General features: G+C 38.3%; 1 protein-coding gene across 1 annotated transcript in view; it reads right to left on the bottom strand.

Moving 5' to 3' along the window:
- The window catches only part of Sugt1 (SGT1 homolog, MIS12 kinetochore complex assembly cochaperone), a 40,945-nt gene that overhangs the window by 10,405 nt on the left and 8,457 nt on the right, over nucleotides 1-22,083 (bottom strand). The window contains exons 4-10 of the mRNA XM_048341278.1: nucleotides 21,685-21,754; nucleotides 20,607-20,674; nucleotides 12,848-12,901; nucleotides 12,155-12,171; nucleotides 9,419-9,456; nucleotides 7,937-8,033; nucleotides 7,387-7,494 (exon numbers count right to left, since the gene is read on the bottom strand). Coding sequence (XP_048197235.1) covers nucleotides 7,387-7,494; nucleotides 7,937-8,033; nucleotides 9,419-9,456; nucleotides 12,155-12,171; nucleotides 12,848-12,901; nucleotides 20,607-20,674; nucleotides 21,685-21,754 — 452 coding nt within the window. The remainder of the gene's footprint in view (nucleotides 1-7,386; nucleotides 7,495-7,936; nucleotides 8,034-9,418; nucleotides 9,457-12,154; nucleotides 12,172-12,847; nucleotides 12,902-20,606; nucleotides 20,675-21,684; nucleotides 21,755-22,083) is intronic.

A 22,083-nucleotide genomic window follows, 5' to 3' on the forward strand; every position in this document is an offset into this window, starting at 1 on the left:
AAGCCCGGCAAAGACTATGTTTCCTGACACTAACTACTGAGAAGGCTGAGTAGAACACAAGTTCAAGGCAAGCATGAGCAACTATGGATGCACTATCATAACAATTTTAAAAGACTGGGCATGTAGCTCAGTGTTACAGTGCTTTCCTAGCATGTGCCAGACCCTGACTTCAATTTCTAGTACCAGGGGCATGGGCGGGGGGGGGGGGGGGGGGGAGGAGGGGATGTAAAAACAAAACAACAACAAAAAAGTAACAAAGCCATTAATCATAGTACTAAAGTATTATATGGTTTAAATTAAAAATCAAATCGTAATTTTATTACTTTCTATGATAAGATCATTACTTTTGTAAATGGAAGAAAAATTTTAAACATACCTAACAAATAGAGAAGCCTATTCACCCCTTGGTTCTACACCTTTTTTATTTCAGATGGTTCATTTAAATCAGCAATTCCTAGCCATCTTTCTCTCACCTGCATTTTGTGAGACAATCTCAAATTTGTACTTTAAAATATCTTAACAAAGTACTAACATAGAAAACCCAGCACAGGTGCACAAACATACCAACCCACACTTTTTTGAGACAGTGTCTCACTGTTGTTCCCAAATAATTACTCATATAATCTTGCTGCTTCAGCAACCCAAGTGGCTTGAAGTACAGGCACAAGCAAATGTGCCTAGAGTTCAGTCAATATTTTAATCAGATATGATTTAATTGCTTGGGGGGAAGTGAAGTAGTTCCTAAATCTATTTCTTTAGGAGAACAGAGATGTTTTCAAATCAGAACTGTTTTCAAAATAAGAGAAATACAGAAAAAAAAAATGTCACTGGGAAAGGCAGAGTATCTTTGATGTAATGGTTATGCTTAAATTCTGCTAAAAAGAAAACCAGTATTTTCTTCATGCTTAAATTCTGCTAACAGGAAAACAAATGTTCTCCAACAATCTCTATAATTCCCTTTAGTGTATACTGTGACTGCTCTAAAATAAAATGGCACTAATATTTTTTCACAGGTATTATGTGATAATACTTTGGTTATTCCAAGTAGTCTCTGCTGAGGTACTCATCAAATGGGAACAGAAGAGCTCTGCACTAGTGGCTCACACATATAATCCTAGCTACTGAGAAGGCTGAGCTCTGAGGATCACGGTTCAAAGCCAGCCCAAGCAAGAAAATTCATGAGACTCTATTCTCCAATTAACTACCAAAAAAGGCAGAAGTGGAGCTGTGGCTCAAGTGGTAGAGTGCAAACCTTAAGCAACAAAGGCTCAGGGACAGTGCCCAAGCCCTGAGTTTAAGCCCTAGGACTGGCACACACCCAAAAAAGGGGAATATAAGAGTTCAATAGCTGGCAATGACACAGCAACATTCACGAAAAAGGGCTATTATCATCATCCTAAAATTTCAAACTGTGTCTTGCACCCTTGCTTTTCAAGGCATCTGGAAATGAGATCAGGGTAAGGGATACATTTATCAGCACACTAAACTTAGGAACAGGGCATCCTATAGTCTATATCCACTCAAGTTTCTATACTATCCAGTCTCTGTAAAGTTCCTTGTTCCACCCAAAGAGCAGCACAGACCAGCATTCTCATCTACTAGAAGCCACAGTAACCTGAGTAATTGTGCAATCTGAATAAAGAGGCCTTTATAAAACTAGAGTCAAAAGCTCTTAACAAACAACCTGTTTCAACTGAGACAAGCTGACCTGAGCTTGAAATTATACTTATTCTATTCATTAAATAGCAGCATCTACTAAGCCTTTTAAGGGAGCTTTCTTAAAAGGGGAGGACTGATTTTCTGTGAATCCCTTTTTATACCTACTTCACTTTCAATGCTTCTACATGCTTTTAGAAATGAAGTATAAGTCTTGATTCTGGCACACACTTCTAGAGTTATCAGTCTAATTTCAAAGGTTTTTATTTATTGCCACCAGTAATAAATATATCTCATTTTTACTTACGTAAAACCATCTTTGGAAACCTCTCTGTACATCAGTTTGACAATAAAAAAAACCCATCTTTGAAAGGTAACTTAAAATCTTATTAATTTGTTTGAATATTGTTCTCATTTTTCCTTATTTTCCCCCCTTTCTTTTTCTTTTTGTTGGTCATGAGGCTTGATTGAACTCAAGGCCTGGGCAATGTCCCAGTGCTCTTTTGTTCAAGGCTAGCAATCTACCATTTTGAGCCACATGCCCCTCCCTGTTCTCATTTTTCACAGGAAAGACACCCAAATATCCCTATATAGTATCTACAAGTTAATAAGAATCCTTGGCCAAGCATGGTGGTTCATGCCTTTTATCTGCTGTTCAGGAGACTGAGGTAGGAGGGTAGCAAGTTTGATACCAACTTAGGCAAAGTTGGCAAGACCTATCTCAAAAACATAAAAACAAAAGGCTGGCTTAAGAGGTAAAAAACTTGGCTATAATGAACAAGGCATTGGGTTTCATTCCTAGTACCACACAACAAAAAACCCTTCCTAATACTAAGAGTACCCATTCTATGTACTGCTTCCACGTCTGTGAGGTCTTCTCTGTGTAACAGAATTTATTAATTTTTTTTCCAGTGAAGGGACTTCAGATTTAAAAGAGGAGTCATTGTTATTTCTAATCAACCTTGTCATCAAGGTGTTACGGGGTTTAAGGGAGGAGATTCCATATCCTTCCACCACTCAGAGACAGTCTCAAGCAAAAAGATGGATTTATTGGGGAAGCAAAAAGCGACCTGACCAGCCAGGGACGCAGCACAGACTCGAGAGCTGAAACTGTGACCATAAAAAGTGGGCTGACTGGCCAGGGACACTGTGCAGACTCAGGAGCTAACACTGTGATGTCTAACAATCCTCAAGCTGGGGTTTATAAAGGTAAAAGCATAGTACAGATGTAGGGGATTGACGCTGGGGGTAGAGCAAGCAACAAACGAGTTAAGCAAGCCATTTACAGAAGCAGAATTTTATGGTCAGGTTGACCTAATATTTAACTCCATTTTAACTATTGCTACCATGTTTCCCTAATCAAGATGGGGTCAGTTCTGCTCTCTACAACAAAGGCACCCCCTTAAGAAGTATTATGATGCTACACTGGAACAAACTAGTGGCAAAGGGCTTTTTTCCAAGTCAGTTTCCTGGCAATCCCCCCGCCCCCCCCCCCCCCACTTCCTGGGGCTTGAACTCAGAACTTGGGTGCTGTCTCTGAGCTTTTTTGCTCAAAGCTAGTGCTCTACCACTTTGAGCCACAGCACCACTCTGGCCTTCTGGTGGTTGATTGGAGATAAAAGAGTCTCATGGCTTTGAACAGGCATGTGCCACCTCCCACTCAGCTTTACTGCCAAATTTTTGAGAATCATATGCTTCAAAGTTGCAGTCATTAAATAACTGCTCTATGAGCTTCAGGATGCAGCCTTACGACATTCTCTTATTAGGCTCTATGAATATTTAGTTGGTGTATCAAATCTTTTTGTACTACAATAGTAGCTCAGAATTTTGCTTACAGCCCAGCAATACTTAAAAATTAAAAGATAACTATAGTAAAATTATTTTAAATAGAGAACAAGAATATACTCCAAGATCTACAATTTGAAACTATCAGCAACACCTCAGTGCTACAAAAGGCTAAAAAAATGAAACAACAAACCCCCAACATTTACATACTCAGATAACTAACAATACTGTACCAATACTTGTACTTCATTACATTATCTCTGGTATTTTCTACATATTCTATGAGTACCAAGACAATTATATTTCACCTAAATTAAGCATATAAATAAATAATAGCCATACATGGATATACAACGTTTACTCAACCTTGAAGGTAGGGAGAAAATAAAATTCTCAAAAAGACAAATCAAAGCCAGAAACTAGTGAAGCTCACACCTGTAATCCTAGCTTCTCAGGAGGCTGAGATCAGAAGGTCTCGGTTCAAAGCCAGCCCAGATGGGAAAGACCATGAGACTCTTATCTCTTAACTGACCACCAGAAAACTGGAAGTGGAGCTGTGGCTCAAAATGGTAGGGCGCTAGTCTTGAGCAGAAGAGCTCAGGGACAGTCCAGTGCCCAGGCCCTGAGTTCAAGCCCTACCACTCACCAACAAAAACAAAAACAGACACAGCCGAATGGTTGTGGCTGACATCTATAAATCTACTCTGAGCTCTGAGGACCCAGTTTCAAAGCCAATCAGGGCAGACAAAATTTTTAAGATTCTTATCTCCAATTAACTAAACAAAAGCTCAAGGAGTAGAGTGCCAGTGGAAAAGCCAAGAGAAAGCAAGACACTGAAAAAAATCAAGCACCAGTACCAGCACTCACACAAAAAGCAGAAACTAAGCTCATTTAAACCATAAATTTCACAAAACCGTTCATTTTAAGCCAATTCTACACAAAATAACATACTTTCCTCATTTCATGCAAAGATTCAAGATATGTGGATACATTAAATACTTTCAATTCATTTAATACATAGAAAAGCAAATTATTTGGTTATATCTTTACTATCACTAGCTAATAAAAGCCTCGGTAACCTAGATTTTGTTTTCAGTATTTTGTAACACCATCTCCCTCTGCTGTATGAAAAAGGAAATGATCTGAGGATTTCATCATTTATTTGTCATGGTAAGAAATTCTATTTCTTATAAAATATAGCATAAAAGTTAGTCTAACAGATAAATTTTGCATCCGTTTGACTAATTTAGTTAACTGTGAACTTGGGGGACAATATTTGCAGTCCATAATCTCAGTTCAACTCCCCCAACCATGGTAAAAATAAAAACATTGCTTACTTCCTAATCAATTTAGATTAATTCATGATAACAAATTACCAAGTATTCATGTACAATGCAGAGGGAAGGGTTGCCAAACTTAGCAAATAACAATAAAACATAGAAAACATTTGTACTAAAAAATTATTCATTGATCTGAAACACAAACTTCATTTGTATTTCAAATATGTGAAACTAAGTCATTCATCACCTATTCACATAAATCAACTTAAATGCCTTCAGATGGAAGACATTTAAAGATTAAGTCATTAAGATTTTTGTTACAGGGGCTGGGGATATGGCCTAGTGGCAAGAGTGCTTGCCTCCTATACATGAGGCCCTGGGTTCAATTCCCCAGTACCACATATACAGAAAATGGCCAGAAGTGGCGCTGTGGCTCAAGTGGCAGAGTGCTAGCCTTGAGCAAAAAGAAGCCAGGGACAAGTGCTCAGGCCCTGAGTGCAAGACCCAGGACCGGCCAAAAAAAAAAAAAAAAAAGATTTTTGTGACAGAAATATACACAGATACCAAACTCGTAACTTCTTGGCCTATCTTCCTGAGACATCTGCCTTGTTTGTTTCTTTCCTGGTGGTACTAGGTTTCCTTAGCTTGCTTGTCAGGCCTGCCTAACCTAACTTAAGCCTAACCTCTATCACTGAAGCCACTCTTCCAACCTGGCTTTTTGCTGGTTATTTTTGAAATGGAATCTCCTGAACTTTTCTGTCCTGGCTGGCTTCAAACTAATCCTCTGGACCTATGTCATCATAGTCACCAGTTCAGCTTCAAAGTTCCTTTGTCAAATTCTACACTGTATGAGCAGGACAGGTGATGGGCTGAAATTCTGCTTAAGATTAACCCCTTTTTGCACTTTCTATTGACACACATCTTGTTTCATTTTCCTCATAACTTACTAGTTTTATGGTTTAGCAAACATTTAAGAGAAAAGTCTAGTTAGGTGCTAGTGGCTCATACCTGTAATCCTACTCAGAAGGCTGAGATCTGAAGATCACAGTTCAAACAGTCCAGCAGGAAAGCCCATGATGAAACTTATCTCCAATTAAACACCAAAAAGCTGGAAAAGGAGCTGTGGCTCAAGTGGTAGAGTACTACCTTGAGCAAAACAGCTCAGAGACAGCACCTAGACTCTGAATTCAAGACTCAGGACTGGCACCCCCCTCACCCCCCGCAAAAGCCTCTTTAATTACATGCAAGAAAACGACTTACTTAGTATTTCCTGTTCTTTCTTTGTGTAGCTATCCTTTCTGTATGACCAGTTACTCTTCATGACATCAATGGACTCAGAATTCAATTCCTTAATAGAAAATGTCCAAAGGACATGGCTCAGGTGGTACAGTATAAGCCTACCAAGTGAGATGCTATTTCAAAGGCCAGAGCTACCCTCCCTCAAAAAATAAAAAAGATACATGCCCTTACATCTTAAAGAGTCTAAGTATACAAAACAAGTTATTTTGGGTTGGTCCTGGGCATTGGGCTTTGAGCCTGGGTGCTGTCCCTGAGCTTTTCAGCTCAAGGCTGGCACTCTACCATCTTGCACAGTGCCGCTTCTGGTTTTCTGCTGGTTAGATGGAGATAAGAATCTCACAGACTGTCCTGACTGGACTGGCTTTGAACCACGATCCTCATATCTAAGCCTCCTCGGTAGCTAGGATAATAGGTGTGAGCCACTGGTGCCCAGCTACAAAACATGTTTTAATCATTAAAAAGATTCTAGTTGAACTTTATAGTGCATTCTCATTATCATATATCTTAAAATTTTTCATGCAATTTTATAGCTGAAAAAAACTTGAGCTTCTTTAGCTCATAACCCTCATTGTACTGATGCTGGAAATTTAGGCCTAAGAAAAATTCTGTGAATAAATTCACTGGGCATAAGACCAGCCAGAGTCAGAGTTTCTGATTTTCAATTCTGTATTTTCCCTACTCATTTACATTGCCACCTTAAATATCACTGAATTTCTTAAACATCACTCCATATTTAAGCTGCATACTGTTGAAAACACACTAAGCTGAACACATAGTAACTCAAACTGTAATTTCTGCACCATTCCTTCATAATGAAGTAACTCAAAATTCAGCTTAAGTAAAAAATGAACAAGAATCCAGCTTTGTCTTTATAGGGTTTTTGTTTTTTGCTAGTCCTGGAACTTGAACTCTGAGCTTGAGTGTTGTTTCTTAGCTTGTGTTCAAAGCTATGATCTACCACTTGAGCCACAGCCTCCACTTGGAGGTGAGAATCTCACAAATTATCCTGTCCACACTAGCTTTTAACCACAATCCTCAGACCTTAGCCTCCTGAGTAGCTAAGATTACAGGTGTGAGCCACCACACCCAGCAATTGTTTGCATTTTTAACTTCATTAGGCACAATATTGCTACCTTTATAATTATATAAACATCATGCAAAATAAATGAACTTTTACATTCCATTGTACTAAAAATGTAGAAAGTGGTTTAAATACAAAAATCATTGTTCTTTATACCTGTCCCTTTTACTTTAAAGGTATGTGGCTTAGAAGAAGCTACAAGTTTTTTAAACATTGGGTATTTTGTTCACCACTACTTACATATTTTGAATATATTACTAGAACAATCCTTTTCAAATGCCTTACCTTTGTTGAAAGCACTTTAAATGTGCTCTGTTCTGGTATTATAGGATGAAGCAGTCTCAGTTTCAAATTATAATCCTCTCCAGAAGAAAGTTTTACCAAAGCAGACAACTATTGAACAAAAATATTTGCATATTTGATAAATGCATAAATGAAGGGAAAACACTTAAACTAAATATGGAACTTCAGTATCAGATAAACATGATAAACATAAACAAAATGATACAACATATAACAAAATGCTATTAATGCACTAAACATATTAATTCTGCCACTACTTTTCTAAGTATCTATCAGAGTTCCCATTAAATGCTAAGAATGCTAAGAATCAGTTATTAAAATATTCCTTTAATATGCTTAATTCTAAGACTTGTGTAAATCACACAATGAATAACCAGACATGTTATGAAGTACACTATGCAACATTATCTATCTTACTACTGTCAAATAAATTCTCGTTTGCATTCCAAATCTGAATAAAAGGTACATCTAGCTATCTTATCTCATAGACTACCCAAATAATCCCCACATGAATGTCTCAAAGGCTAAATACCTCTTTTTCAGAAAATTCCACATTTACATCATTCTTCTGAACATTTTTGATCATAAGTGTAATTATTACTTGAGATTCTGTCTGATACCAATCATACCTATAAAAAAAAAAGAAAGAAAACTAACACCTTAAAACAGACCTTCTAATTTTCTTGAAACTGTCAAAATAAAAACTAATGCAATAAGTAACAAGAGCTCCACCTTGAGTAACAAAATAGTAGAGCAGGTGTTATATAACAAGTTTGTCCACCATGCCAGGCACATTATACACAATACCTTCCCCTTCAATCCAAGGTATGAAAAAGATCCACATGTCAAGAGATTTCTCTATATGTAACTTTCGCTCTGAAAGCCCTAAACATTCAGGAATCCTCACTTTCAATTTAATCAAGGTTATAATTTCCCTGAGGCCGAGCTATTTATCCTGCCACTATCATATCCCCAGGTACTGACAACACAGTATACTTAACAACAACAAAAAAAAATTCAACTATTTTACATTCAAAACACTACAATTACTATTTGATGTTTAGTTGCTATATTCTTGCTGTGGCCAGTAGGCAAGTCAAAGTTCCTTACTTGTAGGTACTTGAAATTCTAGCTTGTATTTCCCTAGGAGGAAAATAAGTAAATTGTTTTTGCTTTTACATTATCTAAGTTCAGAAGCAACTTGATTAAAGAAATGAGTTTCACAGTTTGCCTCTGAAATTCAGTGAGGATGCAGAGCTTCAGATTATGCTTCATGCTTTACAGTTCTAATACAAGTTGTACACATGGCTAAGAAATATCTAAAAATAAAGTTAGAACAACAGGCAGTTGCTTATCCTTTGTTATTGTCCACAGCAATATTAACTTTCAACTCAAGCAGAATGTTCCCATGAAAAATATACTCCAGTTGGAGATGAGTTTAAGTGATACAGCATCTACTTAGCAAGCTTCGTTCCTAAGTTCAATCTCCAATATGGATAAAAACAAAATTAAGAAAAGAAGGGGCTGGGGATATAGCCTAGTGGCAAGAGTGCCTGCCTCGGATACACGAGGCCGTAGGTTCGATTCCCCAGCACCACATATACAGAAAACGGCCAGAAGCGGCGCTGTGGCTCAAGTGGCAGAGTGCTAGCCTTGAGCGGGAAGAAGCCAGGGACAGTGCTCAGGCCCTGAGTCCAAGCCCCAGGACTGGCCAAAAAAAAAAAAAAAGAAAAGAAAAACTTCTCCAAATTAATAGGCATGGCAGGTTACAATTCTGTTAATACTATTAACTCATTTATTCGTATACTGGTATCAACTCAGCTGGAAAAATAATTCTCCTAAACATACAGAAAGTTTCAAGGCATAATTTGAATTTATGTAAACACTGATACTTATCAGTAGGCAGCCTTAATAAGGTTTTTAACAGGGCTATAAAATAATTTTTAAAAATGAAATTATGAAACACTTAAAAATGACATGGTGAGGATATGATTTACGAAAAAGAAATGCTTACTTGATTTTTGACTGAGTCTGCTGGGATGCAGATTGATTCTGGGAAGTTGAAAGAAAAATAATTTTACAAGTTTGATTAGCAACTATATATTTATCCCCTTGATATGAAATGACCACATGAAAACTTTTCTCAAAGGTAAAACAGAATTTCAGTTAAATAACACAATCTTCACAACTAAGTAGAATATTCATTTTAATAATTTTATTAGTTCCAACTAAAATGTATTCAAAAGGTGTGACAAGGTCTGCAGATGCCACCTCAGGACCAAGACCTTTTATTTACTCTTGCAACCAATAAAGGCCATTTGTGCCAGTTTAAAATAATAATAAAATTTAACGCCAGGTTTGGTGGTACACTGCTGTAATCCTAGTACTCTAGAAGCTGAGAACAAGGTCAGTCTGGTTTGAGTACAAAAATTACTTCAAAAACCTTTCTAAAGCAACAGAAGGTGTGGTTCAAAGGGTAGAAAGTCAGCCATGAGTGAAATAACTGAGCAACAACATAACATCCTTAGTCCAGGAGCACTGGATGTGGCACCAAAAAATGACGAAACAGCCCCACTGACAACTTTTCCAGCCAGGCATTGTTGGCTCATGCCTATTATCCTAGCTACTCATTAAGCAAAAAAAAACCAAGGGAAGGCTCATCAAAATTCTGAGTTCAAACCCAATGCCAGTGCAAATAAAATAATAAAATGCCTTTCTAAAGGTTTGATTGGAAAAATTTATATACAGGCCCAAAACATCTTTCCCAATTATTAAGTCTCTTTGCTCAAGGCTAGTGCTCTCCCACTTGAGCCACACCTCCATTTGACTCCTGACCTGGTCATACTCTCCTAAACTACATGTGCACTGGTTAAGACCATATATAGAAAGCTAAAGAATCTTTCCTGAGTATTATGTTGCCTCTAAACCATCCCCAAATGAAACGGGGAGACATGAGGTTCAGAGCAAAGAAAACAGCACTAGAAAGCTGCATCTAATTCAGAGCTCCTCTCCAGTGTTACTTAGGGAATGAGAAGTAATAGAAACTCATATCAAGTGGAAATATTGACTAGATAAAAGTATTCAGTTCATTCTAGAAATCAGGATAAAAGGAGACTAAAGATAAAAGTAGTAAAGGCTACAAAGCACCTGCCAATGAAATTGTTCTTTGTTTCCCCCCTTTTAAATCCAAATGTTATTTTCTTATTTGAAGACCTAGTCTGAATCTCAAATACTACGCAAACTGAACAAAGCTAGAAACAGATGAAACAAGAAGCCAATTTCTGAAAACCTTCAACTCATTCTCCACCTATCACTATAAAGTATGGGTAAGTACCAATTATAAGGACAGATAGGGCTAACTTCTGAAGATTCCCCAAACCCTCATCACCACACACACGTATTTTGCCTAAAGTAACCTGCCTGAAAAAAGATAAGCTTTGTTAGCCTCCATTTATAAAGGAAGAAATCTCATGAAGTAATGTTACAATATAGTTTTGTTAAGAGAGATGTAACTCTTCCTAGAGAAATTAAGAAAGCAACTCAAAAAAGTTAACTGTCCATAGAATGAGCAGGGCCTAATCATGTATCTCCCAACTCCTTGTAATATTCTTTCTTGACTAAAAATGTTGATGTTGGGCTGGGGATATAGCCTAGTGGCAAGAGTGCCTGCCTCGGATACACGAGGCCCTAGGTTCGATTCCCCAGCACCACATATACAGAAAACGGCCAGAAGCGGCGCTGTGGCTCAAGTGGCAGAGTGCTAGCCTTGAGCGGGAAGAAGCCAGGGACCGTGCTCGGGCCCTGAGTCCAAGGCCCAGGACTGGCCAAAAAAAAAAAAATGTTGATGTCTAGTGCTAAACTAGTACTAATCATAAAATTTAACAACATAAAAGCCTATAAGGATTTAAAATGACAATTTAATAACTAAAAAATGCCTTGAAGATCTTCATGTCCAAAACAATCCCTAACACTGAGTTAGATATATGCATTTCAATTTACATTATCCTATGTGTTTTAAGTCTATCATAAAAAGTCCTACAGGAGAGTGAGGGAAGCCAGGCACCAGTGGCTCATGCCTGTAATCCTAGCTACTCAGGAGGCTGAGATCTGAGGACTGCAGTTCAAAGCCAGCCCAGGCAGAAAAGTCCCCATGAGACTCATCTCCAATTAACCACTCAAAAACTGGAAGTGGCACTGCGGCTCAAGTGGCAGAGCCTTAGCCTTGAGCACAAGAGTCTCAGGGACAGCACCCAAGCCCTAAGTTCAAGCCCCACAAGCAATCAAAACGAGAGAGAGAGAGAGAGAGAGACAGAGAGAGACAGAGAGCGCGCACATGCACGCGCGCAAGGGGGGGTGTGTGACACTGTCCAAAAAGAAATGTACCCTTAACCTGACTTAAAAATGCCCTACTACAAGCGATTCCAACTAATTAACCAGAACAAATGTGGTAATTTTATGTACTTTTTTGGCAGTAAAAAGATAGGAAGTAATCATCCTGACCATGTAAAAACAAACCAAATCATACTACATACTAAAATGATCAAAACAATCCAATAATTTTCATGACTATAAACTTCTATAATTTACTTCACCAAAAATTATTTCATTTCAGTTACAAAACCATTATTTAAATGCAAATGCTGAATATTTGAGAGTGAGTTCATCCCACATCCTGCCTCACATATTTCTCATACCATAAATTTTATGTATTTATAAATTAAAAACATCAAAGATGAAATTTTGGACTCACCACCTCAGATTCTGTTCCTATAAAACATAAAAAAGAAAGCATTTTCAGAGAGCAGTATATTTATAGGCATTTACAGATATGATTTCTATGACACAAACATACTGATTAAGAAAGCTAATTCCTGTAACCCCTCTGCACATCATCTTTATAATAACAGTAAAAAACCATTTTTTTAAAAAATAAAGCTAATCCTCCATATCTGTTTTTTTGTTGTTTGGCTAATACTGGGGGAGTTAGAATGTGGGGCCTCACACTTGCTAGGCAAGTACTCTGTCACTTGTGATATGTCTCTAGCCCTCTCCATGTATTTCAAATGAAAGAAGACAGTGGCTTAATTCTGAATGCTGGAATTATTTTAAATTCAGTTAATTCCTACTGGTAACAGAATGATACTCATATGCTGGTGGCTCACACCTGTAATCCTAGCTACTCAGGAGGCTAAGATCTGAGGACTGATGTTCAAAACTTTGAACTTGGGCAGAAAAGTTTATGAGACTCCTATCTCCAATTAACCACCAGAAAGCTAAAACTGGAGGTAGGACTAAAGTGGCAGAGTACTAGCTTTAAACAAAAAGGTTCAGGGAGAGCACCCAGGCTGTAAGTTCAAGCCCAATGTTTAGGCCAAGAAATTTAAATAATTGCCTTATTTTACATTAAAATGGACACGTATGGAAATGTATAAAACATACAGACCATTCTGAGGTTCCTGACACCTTTTAATCCAGACACTGAAATCTGCATCTGCACCTAGAATGAAAAAAACAAAGCAAAAACACTGTATCATCACTCATCTGTCAAATGCAACATATCAAACAAATATTATTAATGTCCCTAACATTATTCTAGGCACTAGGGATGCAGCAGCAAATATGAACATTCACTATCCTAACAGCTTTTAATAACCTTAATGTTATAGCCACAATAAAACCAAAGTTTTTCTGTTTAGATGTTCATCTTGGAAAATTTTGTTTTACATGTCAAATTAGTTTTAGTCTCACCAGTTTACCCAGGTATCATCCACATTTCCTCACAATACTCAGTTCTCAAAGGAAATTTTTGCCACAAAACAAAGTCAGAACTGAATCAGCTTGCAAACACCATCAGCTAGGGAAAACATAAGTCCTGATAACTGGATTTGAGCCGAGATTGAAAAGCCTTCCTGGTATCATCTTGCTCTCCCTTAGTGTAGTTACCTATCCTATTATTCTCTCAATGGCTTTAGTTGTTTCCTTATCTATTCTATCAACATAAAGAAACATATTTATACTTGGAAAAGTTTTGTTATAACTTCAAATTACATGTTAGCCAAGAAACTTTAGATGGGAATTTTGTATTTATAGAAAACACTGTGAAAGTGTATAGAAAATATTTATTCTAAAGATCCAGAACAATATCCAGACATTCTTTAGTGGACACTGTAACAGTTAAAGAAATATTAAAAGTGACCTAAATAAAAGCTTACTAATTCAGGGCTGGGAATATGGCCTAGTGGTAAAGCACTTCCCTCATATGCATGAAGCCCTGGGTTCGATTCCTAGGTACCACATATAGAGATAAAACCAGAAGTGGCACTGTGGCTCAAGTGGTAGAGTGCTAGCCTTGAGCAAAAAGAAGCCAAGGGGGGCTGGGGATATAGCCTAGTGGCAAGAGTGCCTGCCTCGGACACACGAGGCCCTAGGTTCGATTCCCCAGCACCACATATACAGAAAACGGCCAGAAGCGGCGCTGTGGCTCAAGTGGCAGAGTGCTAGCCTTGAGCGGGAAGAAGCCAGGGACAGTGCTCAGGCCCTGAGTCCAAGCCCCAGGACTGGCCAAAAAAAAAAAAGAAGCCAAGGACAGTGTTCGGGCCCTGAGTTCAAGAACCAGGACAAGCAAAAAACAAAACAAAACAAAAGCTTACTAATTCAAATGATAGGCAATATTAAAAGTAAAAAGTAGTAAATTTTCTTTAAATTTTCTGATTTATAAAAGTTTTCAAACAACATATGTCTCTTAAAAAATTTAAGCATACAAACTCTATAGATACAAATATCTATGGGGGTAGTATGTTATCAAAATACTAGTCTTGAATAATCTACTATTCAATCAATCAGTAAATAAAGCCAAGCCAGTTACCATATAAGGGGAAGGAGGAAGCACAGAGCTTAAAACTGTAGCACACAGAATGACTCATGTCTTCTTTGAGTTTTCTAATTAAAATTTGGTGCAGATGTACTGGTTTGGCAACTTGACTAATTTAAGAAGTCTTATTGCCCAGTTCTCTTCCTTTCTAATTTATAGTTTATGTGCATATTTGGATCTAAAATCTTATTTTTTGATCAATACAGTGCAGAGAAGCAAGTTTTAAAGCAGTACAGAATATATTTTAAAATATATAGAATTTTAAAAACAGGGCTTCTCGGGCTGGGGATATGGCCTAGTGGCAAGAGTGCCTGCCTCGGATACACGAGGCCCTAGGTTCGATTCCCCAGCACCACATATACGGAAAACGGCCAGAAGCGGCGCTGTGGCTCAAGTGGCAGTGCTAGCCTTGAGCGGGAAGAAGCCAGGGACAGAGCTCAGGCCCTGAGTCCAAGGCCCAGGACTGGCGCCCCAAAAAAAAAAAAAAAAAAAAAAAAAAAACAGGGCTTCTCAACCTCAACACAATAGGCATTTTTTACCAGATAACTTTTTTCTTTCTTTTTTAAACTTACTGGTTATGCTGTGTTTAAATGTGATAATCCCATACCCCATTGCTCTTATCAGGTACTTCTCTGCTGTAGGGAACTGTTCTTTATCTACAGCATGTTTAATAGCATCTGTAGCACCCTGTCTATCCATTAACCATGAAAAGAAAAAATCTTCAGACACAGAAGTTGCCCTGGCAGCAAAACCGTAGCCAGTTACAACATTAATGTCCATTTCAGAAAATTATCACATGAAGATAGACACCTAATTGCTAAGTCTATAGTGTAGTCTTCTATAATTTTCGGCAGTATTACAACCTCTATGTTTTAGTATGATTTTTAGTTCTCAGCTCTCACCATTTCTTCACATGTGCCCTGATAATCAGGTGCTGTATAATGGCCTTATTTTAACATTGATTACATGTGGTTTTGACCAGGCACACAAAAAAATTGTAATAAAGAAATCAAAATGTCAGAAACAAAAATGTTACCATCTCACACACATATTACCCAGCTTTGCCATCATCATTATTATTGTTATCCCACTTAGTCCTACTTATTTAAATTATTAAATCAACATTGTAAATCATTGTGGGATCTGATGATTGTTTTCTGTTCTTAGTTTTGTCAAAATCTGCCTCCCAAAAAACTAAGCAGAAAAAAAAAGAAAAAGGGTATGAAAAAAATCCAAGTAAAAGTTTAGGTGCTTGATTTAAAAGACAGGGAAAGGTGAATCAACCATCCACCTTATTCAAAACAAGGAGCATGAAATAAGCAGAAACAGTGGGACAAAGGGTGCGCTGACTGAGCAGTGAAACCCACTAGACACTATGTTGGGAATGAACCATACCACTTTGAGGGAAGGGAAGTTGGGTGGGGCGGCGGGGGGTGGGGGGAATTGGGAGAAATGATGGTGGGGGTGACACTGTTCAAATGGAAATGTACTCATTACATGACTTGTTTACTGTAACCTCTCTGTACATCACCTTTACAATACAATTTAAAAAATAAGCTCTAGTTTTTTGTAAACTAGATATTATTTAATGTGGATAACAGTAATTTTTGTAACAGTAATGGAGCGTCTCCAACTTCAGATTTCATAGATACTCAGTCTTACTATATGTATGATTGTATACTGAACATAAACTTTAGTCAGTTCAGAATCTTGGCACTCAGTTTTTTTTATCTCAACAGAGGCCTCTTAGAACCATATACCCTCCCGCAAATATCAGGATCTACTGCATTCCTTTCAAAAAGGTGACATTTTTGGCCAGGAGAGGTGGGGGTATGCTGTAATCTCATCTACTAAGGAGGACTATAGTTCAGGCCTGCCTGCGCAAAGGTTAGTGACATCCCAATCTCAAACAAGCCAGGTGGGAGAGGCAGAAAGAGGAGCAGAAGCACTTGTAATCCCAATTACTAAGAAAAAGCAAAATAACCTGTCTGAATAATTGCTAGAGCCCAAAAAGGTCATATTCTATTATCAGCACCACCATAAAAAAAAAATTAAGAATGACATTTTTGAGGGGACAGAGTCTGTGGCTCATGTCTGTAATCCCAGCTACTTGGAAGTAGAGGGTGAATACTGAAAAGATCATGGTGTGGACTAAAAATAGAAAAATATTTTTGATTGTTGTGTGTCCTTCCTTATGTGGCAACTACCTAAAACTTGAGAGTAGATATGTCTTTCTCCCTTTTGTTATGGTGGCTCCATGTTCAGGACAATTTTGGCAACTTAAAATGTATTTCTCTTTGTTTCGCATGTTGGTAAATTTAAAAAAAAAATTGGGGGCTGGGAATATGGCATAGTGGCAAGAGTGCTTGCCTGGTATACATGAAGCTGTGGATTCGATTCCTTAGCACCACATATATAGAAAAGGCCAGAAGTGGTGTTGTGGAAGTGGTGCTGTGGAAGTGGCTCAAGTGGCAGACTGTTAGCCTTGAGCAAAAAGGAGCCAGGGATAGTGCTCAGGCCCTGAGTCCAAGCCCCAGGACTGGACAACCCCCCCCCCCCCCCCCGCCAAACTGATGTTCTGATTCTGAGACACAAATCACTGAATATAGTATTGCTGTCACTCCCATTTTCAGTTTAAGATATATAATTTAGTATTTTAAAATAAGAATTACAAAATTTGTGAAAAATTAAAAAGGCTATACAAACTGATTGAAATAAAACAGAATAAATTTGGTGGGAGAGATTGAAATCTCCAAAAGATGAACATTTTTTTCTCCTAATTTTATCAATTGAAATGCCTGTGTTCATTCCTAAAAATTGCTCACTCTGCCAGTTATAAAAATGCTTAAAGTGAAATCTATATATTAACTTTCTTATCAATCATCTTATTGTGCAATCAAAATTAGAGTTCTTTGGTTTGAAGACTACACTTAGAGCCTTAGATAACTTTTAAGACGTCCTTAACTCTGTGGGTGGTATTTTCATGCAAGTAAAGGTGGGTTTATATTTCGTAGAAGTTTTGGGTCCTGTTTTAATGCTCTTTGTATGGCAGTATGTATATAATGTGTTAAGTTCTTCAAGAATCTCTCCTTAAAAATTTGAATACTTTTGTGCAACTGTGTTTTGAATAAAGCCATGACAGTGTTAAAAACAAATTTAAAAATGCAGTACTCCTGACCATTCTTTCGTTGTTCCTGACTATTCCCTGGTTTTTGTGACTGCTGTAACTTAAAAGTTTTTGAAACTGAATTGCTTCAAATAAATTGAAGATTTGCTATAAAAAAAAAAGAAAGAAAGGATCATGGTTTGGACTGGGAATATGGCTTATTGGCAAGAGTGCTTGCCTCATATACATGAAGCCCTCGGTTCAATTCCTCAGCACCACTTATATAGAAAAGGCCAGAAGTGGCGCTGTGGCTCAAGTGGCAGAGTGCCTAGCCTTGAGCAAAAAGAAGCCAGGGACAGCGCTCGGACTGCCCCCCCCCCCCAAAAGATCATGGTTCAAGATAAGACCAGCAAAAAATAAGATCTCTTCTGAACCCACTAGACAAGCAGGGTAGCATGCCTATAATCATAGCTACGTGGAGGGTAGAAATTGAGAAGATCATGGATCAAGACCAGACCAGCAAAAAATGAACAAGAAGATTTCGTCTAAACTAACTAGACAAGCATGGTAGCATGCTTGTAATCCCAGCTCACAGGAGGCCATGGTTAGTGGGGATTAAAATCTGAGTGCAGGGGGCTGGGGATATGGCCTAGTGGCAAGAGAGCTTGCCTCATATACATGAGGCCCTGGGTTCGATTCCCCAGCACCACATATACAGAAAACGGCCAGAAGTGGCGCTGTGGCTCAAGTGGCAGAGTGCTAGCCTTGAGCAAAAAGGAAGCCAGGGACAGTGCTCAGGCCCTGAGTCCAAGGCCCAGGGCTGGCCAAAAAAAAAAAAAAAAAAATCTGAGTGCAGGTACTTTAGGCTGCTTGCCAAGTTCTTACTTGAGTCCATGTATTAACTGAAGGCAGGAGAAAAGCTAAGCATCCCAGTTTCCATTTTGTATGTGTTCTTTGAACTGAACCATTCTCTTCTATAGTTACCCTGTAGGTATTTTGGAATCTAGGAGGACCTGATCATCTTCTGACTCATTAAACCAGGCCTCACCTGGCTAATCCTAAAAAATTAGCTTACCTTCTGCTGCTTACCACCTCTGGCCACTGGAACACATCTGTGCCTGGGCCTGTATAACTAACTACGTATGCCTCTCATCCATTGTCCCCAGTCTTCTTCCTATTTAAACCCGCAACAAATATCTGTCTGGCAACCTTTTACTTCCTGTGGCTGCCGGGACTGTCTAACAAACTTCCTTTCTTTATCTTTTGTGACTACTCATCTTTTTTTGAGTCATGATACTGGGGCTTGAACTAGGCCCCAGTATCATTTAAAATATTTAAAAATGAAATTTTTGAGAATTTATATTCTCAATGTTTCTTCTACACCTCACAAATTTACTCAAACTTACAACTTACTTCTTCACAGAAGACTGTGTGTGTGTGTGTATACGCATATCCCAAGATTTGAACTCCAAGCCTAGGTGCTGTCTCTGAGCTTTGTTGCTCAAGGCTAGCACTCTACGAGAGCCACAGCTCCACTTCCAGGTTTTCTTTTGTGGTTTTTGTTGTTGTTGTTGTCGTTGTTGTTTGGTGCTAAAGGAGAAGAGTCTCACAGACTTTCCTGCCTGAGTTGGCTTCTAATCAATATCCTCAGATCTCAGCCTTCTAAGTAGCATTACAGACATGAGCCACTGACACCCAGTCATAAAAGACATTTTTTGGTGGGGTGGCCAGTCCTGAGACTCAAACTCAGGATCTGGGCACTGTCCCCTAGCTTTTGTGCCCAAGGCTAGTATCCTACCCACTTAAGCCATTGTTCCACTTCTGTCTTTTTGAAGACAGTCTCTCAGTCTTTACTATCCAGACTGGTTTTCAACCATGATCCTCAGATCTCAGCTTTCTGAGCAGCTAGGATTATAGGGATAAGTCAAAAAAGACTTTTTTATTTGTAAAGACTTCTCATCTTAGTACTCTGGGTAACAAAATGAACAGACTTTTGAAAAAGACTGTAAATTCAACTTTTACTTCTCCACTTTAAAAAGTTAGACTTGGGGGGCTGGGGATATAGCCTAGTGGCAAGAGTGCCTGCCTCGGATACACGAGGCCCTAGGTTCGATTCCCCAGCACCACATATACAGAAAACGGCCAGAAGCGGCGCTGTGGCTCAAGTGGCAGAGTGCTAGCCTTGAGCGGGAAGAAGCCAGGGACAGTGCTCAGGCCCTGAGTCCAAGGCCCAGGACTGGCAAAAAAAAAAAAAAAAAAAAAAGTTAGACTTGGGGTAAGCAAAATGAGCTATATATAAACATCAAAGTTTATCTATAACTCAAATGCTAAAGAAAGGCCAATTTATTTTTCAGGCAAATTCAAATTCTACAATCAATACAAGTATCATTAAAAGAAACATGTTCTATAATTCATTTGAAATTACAGTAAGAAAATCTAGCAATGGTATTTAAGACAGAAAAAATAGTTTAGCATAAATTAGAGGCTGGTAGGGATTATGTTGCAAGTTATAGGGCTATGAGACCCTATCTCAAAAGAACCAAAGGCGGCTAGAAATGTGGCTTAGTGGTAGACTGCTTACCTAGCATGCATGAAGCCCTGGGTTCAATTCCTCAGTATCACATAAACAGGAAAAGCCAGAAGTGGTGCTGTGGCTCAAGAGGTAGAGTGCCAGCCTTGAGCAAAAGAAGCTAAGGAACAGTGCCCAGACCCTGAGTTCAGGCCTTAGGACTGGAGAAAGAAAGAAAGAAGGGAAGAAAGAAAGAGAAAGAGAGAGAGAAAGGAAAGAAAGAAAGAAAGAAAGAAAGAAAGAAAGAAAGAAAGAAAGAAAGAAAGAAAGAAAGAAAGAAAGAAAGAAAGAGAAAAGAAAAGAAAGAGGCTGGGAATATGGTCTAGTGGCAAGAGTGCTTGCCTCATATACATGAAGCGCTAGGTTTGATTCCCCAGCACCACATATATAGAAAATGGCCAGAAGTGGCGCTGTGGCTCAAGTGGCAGAGTGCTAGCCTTGAGCAAAAAGAAGCCAGGGACAGTGCTCAGGCCCTAAGTCCAAAGCCCACGACTGGCCAAAAGAAAAAACAAAAAGAAAGAGGGGATAATGGGAAACGATGGAAGAGGTGACAGTGACCAAGCACTGTACCCATAACCTGACTTATGGAATTGTAATTTCTTTGTACAAGTACTTAATTAGAGACTCATTTTTCAAAGTACATTTCTACTACTTACTTAATTTCTGTCCTTCTGTAAAACTTTCTAGAGCAGCAGGGTAGTTTTTTTCATGGTATTCACATATTCTACAAAAACATTAAAAACAAATACACACATGAATTATTTAGCTTTCTCCCTAAATTAAAAAAAGTCTTTGTACTGTTAAACAAGAGAATTTATTTGCCAAGAGATTTTCTAGAATACTGTAACATCTAATATAATTCTCATTAAAACTCAATTTAGGAACTCACTTCAAGAGGGATTTGAATTGTGCAAATCTCATTTCAAAATGTAATTATACAAAGGAATATTTTCATATAAATCAAGTCACTTGTCAGCAAAGGAGGTTGTGTTCAACAAATACAGATAAAAGGTGTAGAGCGTTCTTAGCATTAAATATGCTTATCCATCTTGGTTTGGGCCTTCAACAGAGAACATCTGTCATTATTTGCAGAACCTTAATCATCACTATTGTAAAACATAGGAACTAGACATTTTCTTCACACATACTTCAGTTAACATACTAACAGAAGAGCCAGATATGGTAACTACCATCTATATTCCCAGAAACTCTAGAGGCAGAGCTAGACAGGTTATACTTTGTGGCCAGCCCAAGCAAGATATTAGCAAGATTCCATCTCAAGATTAAGCTGGAGTGTAGTGGCACTCAAGAGGTGAGGATAGGGCTGGAAAAGTGGCTTAATGGTAGAGTGCATACCTAGTATGTATGAAGCCCTGAGTCTCCTCAGTACTGCATAAACGGAAAAAGCTGGAAGTGTTGCTGTGGCTCAAGTAACAGAGTGCTAGCTTTGAGCAAAAGCAGCTGAGGGACAGTGCCCAGGCCCTGAGTTCAAGCCCAAGGACTGGCCAAAAAAAAAAAAAAAGTGTTAGAGCAGCTGCTTGCCTAGCAAGTGAGAGGTCAGATGAGTTCAATCCCCAGTACAAGGGGGTGGTAGGGAGTTATACTAGAACTGAACCTTTTCTCATTATAAAATATGTACATACTTTACTATAGGAAAAAAAGCTTACAATGAATTCATATAACAAAGGAACTATCTATAGTCCAAGCAAAAAGAAAATGCATTTAAATACATACCCTTTTCTCAGCATAGCAGTGGCATTATTTGGATTGAGTTCAAGAGACTTCTTTGCATCAGCAATGGCATCTGTATCCAAAAAGATGGTTTTTCAAATCAGTTTTGTGCAAAGATATCAAGTACTACACACAAAATTGAATCCATCTTTAACTGTTAGATTCTTAAGTTGGTGGAAAGGCTACATGGTTTTAAATTAGAAGAAGCCAATCCAAGACAAAATTCAAGTAAGTACTACCCTCACATCTTCTTTGGGCCTAAAATTAGCTCTTATAATAATAAAAGCTCTGTTGAGAAGTTCATCTCCTTTGCTCATCAACATTTATGTAAGTTGACTGAAGATACTGAATTCTTTCTTGCCCAGATTCATAAGTAGAATCATTTTTAAAAGTTGCACCATA

The sequence above is a fragment of the Perognathus longimembris genome, chromosome 3 (genome assembly GCF_023159225.1).
Source record: "Perognathus longimembris pacificus isolate PPM17 chromosome 3, ASM2315922v1, whole genome shotgun sequence".
Taxonomy (NCBI): domain Eukaryota; kingdom Metazoa; phylum Chordata; class Mammalia; order Rodentia; family Heteromyidae; genus Perognathus; species Perognathus longimembris.